At 45.9% G+C, this 12,794-nt stretch overlaps 1 protein-coding gene across 2 annotated transcripts in view; it reads left to right on the top strand.

Moving 5' to 3' along the window:
- Nucleotides 1-12,794, top strand: part of mon2 (MON2 homolog, regulator of endosome-to-Golgi trafficking) — a 197,555-nt gene that overhangs the window by 55,172 nt on the left and 129,589 nt on the right. For both annotated transcript variants that reach the window (XM_072485024.1, XM_072485023.1), the window contains exons 2-3: nucleotides 11,039-11,102; nucleotides 12,301-12,428. In XM_072485024.1, the coding sequence (XP_072341125.1) occupies nucleotides 11,039-11,102; nucleotides 12,301-12,428 (192 nt within the window). The remainder of the gene's footprint in view (nucleotides 1-11,038; nucleotides 11,103-12,300; nucleotides 12,429-12,794) is intronic.

Raw genomic sequence — 12,794 nt, 5'->3', positions numbered from 1 at the left:
CTATTGCCCTGATCAGGGAACTCCTGGCGGAGCGGAAGAAGCTGCAAGAGGAGTTTAATTTATTGATGACCGGGAAGACGGTGGACCAGCTTTGGAGAGGATGAGTGTGGGGAGAAGGCTAGCCGCCTGCAAGCACATCAACTGAGGGGACAAGCTGCTGTGTGGGAAATAATACAGGTGAGAGAGGAGGGGGGTGAGTTGGTGACAACGCCGAGCCCATTAATAAAGCATTTGAGACTTTTATCAGGGGCTCTAAAAGTCTGAACCTTGAGGGGTGGGAGCGGGAGGTCTGAGATGGGGCGGTTTCTGGATGGGCTGGCGTTCCCAGAGGTTGAGAGGGAGAGAGGATAGGGATTGTCGGCTCTGCTGGGGCTACAGGAGGTGATGGAGACAATTGGGTTGATGCAGCCAGTTAAGGCACCAGGACCTGATGGTTTTCCGATTGACTTTTATAAACAGTTTGTGGCGGAATTCAACCTACATCTCCTGGAGATGTTTTCCGACTCTCTGACCTGGGAAGAGCTGCTGGCCATGCTGGCTCAGGCATCAATTTCATTAATCTCCAAGAAGGATAAGCACCCAGTGGAGTGTGGGTCGTATTGGTCCATCTCCCTATTAAAAACGGACGTGAAGGTGCTGGCTAAGGTTGCGGCCAGGCAGCTCGAGGGGTGTGTGTCAGAGGTGGTGTCTGAGGATCAGATGGGTTTTGTGACGGGGAGGCAGCTGTCGAGTAATATTAGATGTTTATTGAATGTGGTTATGATGCTGTCTTAAGGGCAGGGTGTTGGAGGTTGTTGTGGCTATGGATGCAGAGAAAGCATTTGATAGGTTAGAGTGGAGGTATTCAAGGTTTTGGGGAGGTTTGGGTTTGGGCCCATATTTATCTCATTGGTGAGGTTGTTATATGCGGCCCCCACAGCTAGTGTCGGGATGAATTTGATTCGCGCAGGAGATTTCCAACTGTACGGGGGTACAAAGCAGGGGTGTACGTTATCCCCACTTCTGTTCGCACTGACTATCGAGCCTTTGGCTATTGCATTCCGGACATCAGGGGAGTGGTCGGGAATTGTAAGGAGAGACAGGAAGCATAGAGTCTCGTATGCAGATGACTTGCTGTAAATTTCCAATCCGTTGGAATGTATGGTTAGGATTGTGGGTATCTCGGAGAAGTTTGGTGCTTTTTTGGACTACAAATTGAATATGACCAAAAGTGAAATGTTTCTGGTGAATGCCCTGGGGAGAGGGGCAGATTTGAGTGCCCTACCATTCAAGCTGGCCAGAATAGGTTCAGGTATTTGGGTATTCAGGTGGCTCATAATTGGGCCATGATGTATAAATGGAATCTGGCTGGCTTGGTGGAGGGGGGTGAAAGTGGATCTGAAGAGGCGGGATGCCTTCCCACTTTTGTTAGCAGGGCGGGTGCAGATGTTCAAGATTAATGTGCTGCCGCGATTTCTGTTTGTGTTTCAGTCCCTTCCGATATTCCTGTCAAAGGCATTCTTTTGTAAGGTGGACAGGTTAATCTTGGCTTTCATATGGGCGACTAGGGGCTTTTCACAGTAACTTCATTGAAGCCTACTTGTGACAAGTGATTATTATTATTATACTATTATTATTACTGGGCAGCGAATGTGGAGAAGGCCTGGCAGTGGGGGTGGGGGGAGGAAGGGGCGGAGTGGGTGCAGGTGGAGGAGACGTCATGTGTGGGGGTAGGTTTGTTTGAGGACTCTGGCTGCGGTCCTGCTTCCGTTTGCCCTGGAGAAATATATGGTGAGTACGGTGGTGGCTTCGTGCTTAAAGGTCTGAAACCAGCTGAGGTGGCATTTTGGTGTGGGGGGTATGTCTGCTGGCTCCTATTTGTGGGAATCACTGGTCTACACCGGCATGGATGGCTGAGATATATAGGCGGTGGCACAGGGAAGGGGTGGAATGGGTGAGGGACTTGTTCATGAAAGGAAGGTTTGCAAGCTTGGAGGAGTTGCAGGAGAGATATGAGTTGTCGGAGGTGGGGGAGGCAAGTTCAGATATATATACAGTTACAACATTTTGTGCAGAAGGAGGAGCCCTCGCTCCCTCGGTTGCCGGAGCGCACACTATGTGATAGGTTGTTATTGTCAGATGAGTTAGGGGACAGGTGGATTGCGGATATTTACGGATGGCTGGTGGGCACAAGGAAAGTGCCAATCGTGGAGATTAAGCATAAGTGGGAGAGTTGCTGGGCATGATGTTGTGATGGGGAGTTTGGAGTGAGATTGTGCACCAGATCAATGCAATGTAGTTGCCAGGATGAGCTTGGTACAGTTCAAAGTGGTGCATAGGGCTCATATGACACCGGCACAGAGAGTGAGTTCTTTGCAGAGGTGGAGAATAAGTGTGAGAGATGTGGAGGGGGATTGGCAAATCATGTCCACATGGGGTTCTGGGGCTCGACATTTGAAACATTATCAAAAATTGCAAGGGTGGAGATGTCGCCGGGCCCTCTGGTGGCGATCTTGCTTGTCGGAGCTGTTGGTAGGGAAGGGGGCTGATGTAGTGGCTTTTGCTGTGCTGATTGCCCAATGGCAAATTCTGCTGAGGTGGAGGTCAGTAGAGCTGCGGAGGATGTCCAGCGTGGCTGGGGGATGGAGCAGAATTCCTTAAACTGGAGAAGATTAAGTTTGGCCTTCGGGTCTCGGAGTGGGGGCGGTGGGGTGGATCAAGGCAAAATGGAGGTTGTCCCTGTTTGAAGACCTGTTCGTTGCTGGTGGGTTGTTGGGAGGTGGCGGGGGGGGGGGGAGAGAAAATGTCAAATTACGGGGATTGTTGAGTTTTGAATGATTGTGTTCATGTTTATGTATGCCCTGGTTTGAATAAAAATATATATTTTTAAAATAATTTTCTCATAAATGTAATGGTATTTAAAAGTTTTTTCAAAATGTTTTAACAAGGCATAACTGGAAAGCAGATGTTTTTGAGTGCTGAGATGCCTCCCGTATCCTTTTAGAATACACAGGCTGCAATTTCCAACCTTGGCCAATTTCAGTTTCCCTGTGTGAGGCCCCTGGATTAGTGTTATTCTCTATGGAGCCATTTATTTACTCACATCATTGCTAGCATCAGCCTGAATACAGCCAGGAAATGTTAGGTTTCCAGGGAGAGGAATGGAAACGGTCAAGATTTTCAATGCTCTGAAGGGCTGCAGTTATTTATTGAAACTTTCTTTTTGAACTTCAACAGAAGTGATCTGTCATGCTTCATACCGGGCAAGTGGAGCTTTCTATGGGAGTGCAGGGCTAATTTATTGTCACCTTCACAAGAAAAAAAAGAGAAAATGAGAATATGCAGGCTACTCTACAAGAAATTATTGAATAACTGCTTTCACTCCTTGAAGATCTTCGATTATATAATTCAGGCCTCTTCTGTATATTTTAATTCATTTCAGAAAACATGCTTAAAATAGGGGATTCCATTAGCAGAGGGGTACTGTACCAAATATACCTTGTATACATCCTTGTAGTTTTCTATATAGAATGGTACAATACAGAAAGAGGCCATTCAACCTATTGTACCCATGCTGGTTCTTTGAAAGAGCTATTCAGTTTGTCCCACTCCCTTACCCCTTCTTTACTTGCAGTTCCCCCTCCCACTTCTACAAGTATGTAACAGTGATAAAATTACTACTTATATTTTTCGTGCGATTGAAAATTAATCTTTTCTTCCTTTTTGGCTGTGCTTTCTGGGTGTGCTACTGAAGTGAAAACCAAGATTAAATTGACTTGTGTACAAGTTTTGAGAACTGAACTGTTTTCTTTTTCAATCTGTTTTCTGTTCTCAGAGGAATATACTGCCTTCAGATCACAAGCATTTTCTATTCCAATATGTTTTCATTTGAAGTTTTATTTTCATAATGTTTTATTTGCTTTATATACAATTTCAGAAATAATATTTTGTGGACAAGTACATACAACACTAATAGGTACGGCACGGTGGCATAGTGGTTTACACAGCTGCCTCGCGCCTGGGACCCAGGTCCCGTTCCGACCTTGGGTGATTGTCTTTTTTAAAAAATATTTTTTATTCTCCTTTTTCACATTTTCTCCCAAATGTACACCCACCAACAATAAACAATAATCAGTAACTAATATGTCAATCCCCATATCAATAACAACGATCCCATCCTCCCACCAAACCCCAAAAAATAACCCGCATGTTCACACAAACAAATGACAAAAAGGAATCAGGAATCACCCATAGTCACCATTAACACACACCACCCCCCCCAACTAATGTTCGATGTTGTCCAGTTCTTGAAAGTGCATGATGAATAATGCCCATGAATTGTAGAACCCCTCCATTCTTCCCCTCAATTCAAACTTAACCTTCTCAAGAGTCAAGAATTCCAACAGGTCCCCCCGCCACGCTAGGGCACAGGGTGGAGAGGTTGCCCTCCATCCCATCAGGATCCACCTTCGGGCGATCAACGAGGCAAAGTCTACAACATCTGCCTCCGCACCCGTTTCCAACCCTGGCTGGTCCGACACCCCGAATATGGCCTCCCCAGGGCCTGGGTCCAGTTTCACGTGCACCACTTTAGGAATTACCCTCAAAACGTCCTTCCAGTAATCCTCTAACTTTGGACAGGACCAAAACATGTGAACGTGATTAGCGGGCCCCACCCCCCCGCAACGTTCAAACGCATCTTCTACTCCTTCAAAGAATCGGCTCATCCTCGCCACACATGAGGTGTGCTCTATACCACCTTCAGCTGTATCAGCCCCAACCTCGTGAACGAGGTGGAGGCATTCTCTCTCCGGAGCACCTCACACCAGAACCCCCCTCCTCCATATCCTCTCCCAACTCTTCCCTCCACTTTGCTTTGATCCCTTCCAGTGGTGCCTTCTCCTCTTCCAAAATAGCCCCGTAAACCGCTGACACTACCCCTTTCTCCAGTCCCCCTGTCGTCAGCACCTCCTCCAGCAATGTGGAGGCCGGCTCCACCGGGAAGCCCTGTATCTCCTTTCTGGCAAAATCTCGAACCTGCATGTATCTAAACATTTCCCCCTGCTCCAGCCCATACTTCGCTTCCAGCTCCTTCAGTCCTGCAAACCGACCCCTCAGAAACAAATCTTTTAGTGTCTTAACCCCTTCTCCTCCCATTTCCGAAAATTTCCATCCCACCTCCCTGGCTCAAATCTGTGGTTCCCCCGAATCGCCATTTCCCTTGACCCTGTCCCCAACCCGAAGTGTTGGCGAAACTGCCTCCAAATTCTCAATGAAGTTATTATTACCGGACTCCCCAGGGATATCGGGAGCGGCGCTGTTGCTAGTGCTTTCAATCCCGATCTCCTGCACAAACTCTCCTCCATTCTGACCCACTGGGAATCAACCCCTCTGACCCAGCTCTGCACCTTCTCCACATTCGCTGCCCAGTAGTATTACATCAGGTTCGGAAACCCCCTGCCTGCCTTCCCCTCTGTGGCAGCACCTTTCTAACCCTGAAAAAGTCTTTGGCAGGAAAATCGGCAGGCATTGAAAAATAAACAGATATTGCGGCAACACGTTAATTTTAACCACCTGCACCCGACCAGCCAGCAACAGAGAGAGACCATCCCACCTTGCAAGATCAGCTTTCATTCTCCCCACCAAACAGAAATGTTGTACCTGCGGTGCTCGCCCCCCCCCCCCCCCCTCCTCCCAGGCAACCTGCACCCCCAGGTACCTAAAGTGAGTCCCTGCCCTACGGAATGGCAGCCGCCCCACCCCTGCCCCTACCGAGACACCACAAAATACTCACTCTTGTCTAGATTTAGTTTGTACCCCGAGAAAGACCCAAACACTCGAAGCAGCTCCAATATTCCCCCTATCGACACACTCTGTTCCGACACGTATGACAGCAAGTCATCGGCATATAAGGACACCCTATGCTCTATTTCCCCCCCCCCGTACTATTCCTTTCCATACCCCCGAACATCTTAATGTGATGGCCAACGGCTCAATCACGAGTGCAAACAGCAGGGGGGACATAGGACATCCCTGCCTAGTCCCACGGTGGAGAGAAAAGTATCTCGAGCTGGTGTTGTTTGTGAGACACTCTCCCTCGGCTCTTTATATTGTAGCTTTACCCAGTTCACAAATCTTGGTCCAATCCCAAACCGCTCCAGAACTGCCATCAAGTACCCCCATTCTGCCCGGTCAAAGCCTTCTCAGCGTCCAATGCCACAACCACCTCTGTTTCCTTCCCCTCTGCCGGTGCCATAACGACGTTCAATGCCCTTCTAATGTTTGAAAAGAGCTGCCTCCCTCTCACAAACCCCATCTGATCTTCACCTATCACCTTCGGGAGGCACTCCTCCAGCCTACCCGCCAATACCTTTGCCAATACTTTTGCATCCACATTCAGAATATGGGCCTATACGACCCACACTCCGTCGGATCCTTATCTTTTTTTAGCAATAGGGAAATCGATGCCTGCCCCAAAGTTTGTGGCAATACCCCCTTACCTGTCGCCTCTTCAAAAATCCCTACCATCAGGGGTGCCAGCGTATCCTTGAATTTTTTATAATATTCCAACGGAAACCCATCCGGCTCTGCCACCTTCCTCGACTGCATCCTCCCAATCGCATCCTTTATCTCCTGCTCCACTATTGCTCCTTCTAATGTAACCCTGTCCCCCTCCCCTAACCTCGAGTACTCCAACCCATCTAGAAATTCCTGCATCTCATGGTCTCCCCCAGATGGCTCTGACCTGTACAACCTCTCATAAAATTCCTCAAAAACCTTGTTAATCAGATCCGTAGCCACTAACTTCCCTGTCCAATCCCTCACCTGCACAATTTCCCTTGCCGCTGCTTCCCTCCGGAGCTGACCTGCTTAACAGCCTTATCTCCATGTTCGTAAACTGCACCCCTTGCTCGTCTCAGTTGGCGCACCGTCTTCCTGGTAGATAGTCGGTCAAAGCTCGCCTGTAATTCCTTCCTCTTTTCCAGCTTTGCTGGGTCCCCACCTTCTACATAACTCCTATCTACCTCCAACATCTCATCTATTACCCTCTGCCACTCCTACCTCTCCTCTTTGTCCACCCTGGCCTGAAGCGAAATCATCTCTCCCCTCACCACCGCCTTTCGAGCCTCCCAGACAACTGCCTTCGACACCTCACCCGTACAGTTGAAACCTACATATTCCTTAATTACCTTTTCAATTTTGTCACAGAACACTTGGTCCCACAAAAGTCCCACATCTCATTTCCACCCCGGCCTCTGCGCTGCCCCTTCTCCAGCACCATATCCACCCAATGCGGAGCATGATCTGACACTGCAATTGCCAAGTATCCTGACCCCTTAACCCCAGCCAGCAAAACCTTCCTCACCACGAAAAAGTCGATCCGCGAGTACACCTTATGGACTGCTGAGAAAAACGAGTACTCCCGTTTCCTCGGGTGCAGAAACCTTCAAGGGTCCACCCCTCCCATTTCCACCATTAGCCCAGCCAATGCCTTCGCCCCCCCCCCCCCCCCCCCTGATGGGACCAGCGCGCGTGGCTGTGACCTGTCCAACCTTGGCTCCTGCACCAAGTTCCAGTTCTCCCCCCCACTATCAGTTTGTGTGTGTCCAAGTCGGGGATGGCCCCAAACACCTTCTTTGTGAATCCCACATCGTCCCAATTGGGGCCGTATACACTTAACAGCGCCACTAACCTTCCCACCAGCGCCCTGTCACAATCACATATCTACTCCCCTGATCTGCCACCACCTTCTCCATCTGGAAGCGTACTCTTTTGCCGCTATCCCTCGAGTCCTTCTGTCAAATTCAGAGTGAAACACCTGACTAAACCAGCCCTTTTTAAGTCTCACCTGGTCCTTTACCCTCAAGTGAGTCTCCTGCAGCATTGCTACATCGGCTTTTGAACTTTTAAGATGCGCAAGCACCCTTGACCTCTTGACCGGATCTCCTAACCCCCTCACGTTCCACGTGACTACCCTAATTGGTGGTCTTCTCCCCCCCCCCCCACCTTCTTATCCACCATCATCATACCACCGGGCCTTGCCCCATGAGCCTGACCTGCCCCAATCCATTATTAACATTGAACCCCTTCCTCTCTCCCAAAAACCCCCCTACATTTCCTCTCGAAAAAACATCTCCCATTATCATTCCCCCCCCCCCCCACCCCCACTCGCCTTGTAGCTTGGGTGATTGTCTTATGGAGTTTGTACGTTCTCCCCGTGTCTGCGTGGATTTCCTCCGGTTTCCTCCGGATAGGGTGGGGTGGACATAGGTAGGGTATTCTTTCAGAGGGTCGGTGCAGATTTGATGGGCCGAATAGCCTCTGTCTGCATTATAAGGCGTCTGTGATATTCCAGGTGGTGAAACACCTATCAAACTATTTGTATTTTTTTAAAAAAGAGACACAAATGAGGAAGAAAGCAATACTTAGCTTGGACTGAAACAGAGAGTCGGTCTTTTACACAACTGGACTTCACTCTCGCTTTTGTGACTGGCTAGCTCTACAAGCAATAATTGTTCCCATCTGCATTGGCAGAGAATTCACCCCCCCTCCCCCCATCTGTTCTCAATAGGGAGTAAATGCCGTAAGTTAGGGGTCTATGCAGATGTCAGTGTTTTTAAAGCCACTGTGGCTTGAACCGAGTAGCAGGACCAGGCCTGACGCTGGAATGAATCCAAATTAAAATTGCCCCTCACGCCTCTTCTTCTAAGAATCACTTGGTCCCTCAGACCCAATGAATAAAATACCCAATGTTTATAGTTGGTGGACAGCCATTTTGACTTGCAACTAACACCCAGAAAAATATTTATCCCTCCCCTTACCTTAATGCAATGATGGGGTTCAACTCTCCTCAGTGGCTGTTCGCTCAGGTAGTGCAGTCATTTAATTTAACTTATTTATGAATTGATGGAGTGGGTTGAATCTATCCCATATTCCAATAGGCTTTTGTTAGTGACCTAGAATTTGATGTTTTTTTAAACAAAATTTATATTTTACTTATTCTGTTTAATAATGTGACGTACAAATAATGATGGACAAACCCATGAAATCCTTTAAACTCATACTTACCACTTTGCCTTTGGGTGCTACATGTATGTATTCTACGGGCACTAATACGATGTGATAAAAGTGAATGCATTTCCACATAACTTTCAATAAATTTCAATAAAGTGTAGAATGGCTAAATCTACCTAATGTTTGGCTTTGCCAAGGAAACTAAATCGGTTAAATTTCACAAAATTAACTAAACCTAATTGTCATGCAGCTTGGAGTGGGAATCTTATAAGGAGTTTGTGTGGTTCACAAATGCTAATGGCTAGAAACACTCTTATCTGGAGTGTAATGAACTGGGCTTTTCATTGCTCACAGGAATAAAAATTGCCAGGAAGTGAATCTAATAATGTTCATCTAGAAGTAATTATAGTTGAAGAGAAAATAATATAAAAAACTCCTTCCTTGAAAATTATCTTTAATAATCATGATGGTGAGTAAATTTTTAGTCTAAACCTTCTGCCAGACAGTCTATGACATTTAGTCTTTTGTTCCTGCTATAATGTTGGGGAAAGTGCAATGATAATTTCCTAAATATGGAACAAGGATGAAGATTGTGCTACAGATGTTAGTAATGATGAACATATTAAGGGGTGTGGCATGTTTTGTTTTTCGCCAACATGATTTTGTTTGTTCGAGACAGAATGAAGTCTTGGAAATAGAAAGACAAGGACACAATATAACGTCTTTATGATGTTGCTAGCTTGTAGGATAATGTATTCACATTGAAATGGCCGCAAATCTTTATTTAAAGGTAAAGTTTGTAGGACAGAACTATGACAAAGTGGTTAGCACTGCTGCATCACGGCACCGAGGTCCCAGGTTCGATCGCGGCTCTGGGTCACTGTCCGTGGAGAGTTTGCACATTCCCCCCCCCCGTGTTTGCGTGGGTTTCGCCCCCACAACCCAAAAAATGTGCAAGATTGGTGGATTGGCCACACTAAATTGCCCCTTAATTGGAATAAATGAATTGGATACTCTAAATTATTTTTAAAAAGGTAAAGTTTGTTATCAATTAGAAGTGTAAGACCTATGATTGTCCTTCTTCCTTTCACAGCTTCAGGACTTGTAAAGTTCTTTGAAGCCAGTGAAGTATTTTGCAATGTAATCACTGTAGTAATGTAAGAAGCACAGCAGCCTATTTGCACACCGTAAACTCCCATGTTAAATGACGATGACTCGATAATTTGTTTTCAATTATGTTGGCCGAGGACACACAGGTGAATTTCCCTGGCCTTCGAAATAGTGCCATGGAATCCTTTTAATGTCTCAACTGAAAGACAAAGTTTAAACACATTTCAGTTTTGAGCCAGACACTATGTTCTGTACAGGACCAGGTAATTCACGAAGAGGCCTGCCAGGGTGGTTACAAGGAATTGTGTATTTTAATTCACATGACAATATTGTGAGCCTCGCCATTTTTCGTGGGCAGTTCTGGAATTTGCAATGGAGTAGAATCTTGGAGGAATCCGATTCAGCTTCCCTCTCCACACCGCACGGTAGCATTGTGGATAGCACAATTGCTTCACAGCTCCAGGGTCCCAGGTTCGATTCCGGCTTGGGTCACTGTCTGTGCGGAATCTGCACGTCCTCCCCGTGTGTGCGTGGGTTTCCTCCGGGTGCTCCGGTTTCCTCCCACAGTCCAAAGATGTGCAGGTTAGGTGGATTGGCCATGCAAAATTGCCCTTAGTGTCCAAAATTGCCCTTAGTGTTGGGTAGGGTTACTGGGGTATGGGGATAGGGCGGAAGTGTTGAACTTGGGTAGGGTGCTCTTTCCAAGAGCCGGTGCAGACTCGATGGGCCGAACGGCCTCCTTCTGCACTGTAAATTCTATGATAATCTAATCACAGGAATATCAAGGCGATTAAATGCCAGTAACCTCTTGATAGTTAGGATAGTGTTCAAAACCCTTCTACATGAATATTGCAGCATCATACACGTGGATTATCTGAAATGGTTTTATTAAAGATACCTGTTTTAATATTTCCTTCATGTTTGATTTTACTAGGCTGCTGAATCGGGAATTGTGAAAGTTAAAACTATAGCCGCTCGAAACACACATATTTTGGCAGGTAAGTGTGAACTTGCAACATCTTGGCTTATACTGAAGCATTTTTGCTAAAAACTTGTGGCCATGGCTACCTGTGCTGTGAAGATTTGATTTGTCCCTCACTAAGAGATCTTGAGACTTGCGTGTTTAAACATAAGCCATCTATTGTTAACCCATAACTATGAACATATCCTAGGTACTGCCATGCATGGGTACTGCCTCTTTGTTGGTTTATTCCAGACTCTACTCCACCAGTGTACTTTCATGTGATTCTCTACATTTACCGTGAATGGTACTATTCTCCATTTCAACATTAATCCTTGCTCTGCTAAACACCCTCATACTATAATGGCATGCTGCTAGCCTATAAAGGCACATACAGCAACCTGTAACACCTGTGGCTGATTTTTCTCTTTTTACAGTAAGGGAAACGAGACCCATTGTAGTATCCTAACTGCTTCCCTACAGGGAACAACAAATTGAACCTGGGACAATCAAATATTTCATTTACTATGCAGAGTTGCTTCCACCGCTATCATGGGAAGCTTGCTGTAGTGTAAAGTAACACATATAATAAAAGCGCCTCCATAAAATTCAGAGTTAGGAAGGTTAAACAGCTGCTACATCAGGATTAGGGCCTATGGTTTTAGCTCAAACCGGTGGAAGTCTTGCCAATGCGTGTCTGCAAAAGCCCCTGGCCACCACCCCCAGCCTAATTAAGGCTGATCTCAGCCAAGTTGTGCAACTTTGAAGAACTGAATTGTAAATTTTGCACATGTTTGCAAGCTGGAAAGTAGTGTTTATAACTGCTTATGCACATATCACAAATGTACGCTGTTGTTCGCTCGTTTGCCAAATCTGCACTGTATTTTAAACAGGGCAAAATAACCATGAATTGTTTTTTTGACAATATAAATGAGATGTCAGAGAGTATTGTGTATGGGGACACACAGGCTGAAATATCAGGATCTTAGCTCCTGAACAGTTGCTACAAGCACATCATTACGAAATGGATTTAGACATTTCTATGAAGCTGTAAAAGAAAAGGGCTACTACTTATTGAGCTTCTACAAAAGCAGCATTTGAATCAGTTCCAATTAATATATTTGATGTAAAGTTCTGTCTGGTTAAACAATCCAAGTCTAAATTAAATTTCCATAAATACTTCAGAACTATAAACTTCTTAAAGTAACATGCTTTTTGAATGATTCTGTTACCAGCCTTGAAAGAAAACAGCGCTGAAGTTGTCCAGCCACTGCTCATGGGATGTGGAACCAAAGAACCCAAGATTGCTCAATTATGCTTGTCAGCAATTCAGAGGCTCATGTCTCATGAAGTGGTTTCTGAGGTATGTAGAAATCATTTGACGTTTAAATGAAGTTTGTTGGTTTGGTGCATTTAGTGACTAGAGTCATAGTAATTTTTCAAACACCTATTTATATAGCATTAAAAAATATTAAATACTGAACTTTCTGTTGATTAGCTGGAAACCGAGCATAGCATTTAAGAGTCTGCAATCCAAACTGCAAAATTATATTGAATGTACAGCACAAATACAAGCCATTTAGCCCAGCAGGTCTATGGTGTTTATGCTCCATATTATCTCTCTTCCCCCCCCCCCCCCCCCCCGCCCCAACTTGCTTCATCTCACACTATCAGCATTGTCTACCGTTCCATTCTCCTTCATGTATTTTGCTAGCTTTCCCCTCAAATG

Source organism: Scyliorhinus torazame, chromosome 19 (assembly GCF_047496885.1).
Source record: "Scyliorhinus torazame isolate Kashiwa2021f chromosome 19, sScyTor2.1, whole genome shotgun sequence".
Classification (NCBI taxonomy): domain Eukaryota; kingdom Metazoa; phylum Chordata; class Chondrichthyes; order Carcharhiniformes; family Scyliorhinidae; genus Scyliorhinus; species Scyliorhinus torazame.
The sequence above is the reverse complement of the archived record's forward strand: the minus strand, read 5'-3'. Positions and strand labels throughout refer to the sequence as shown.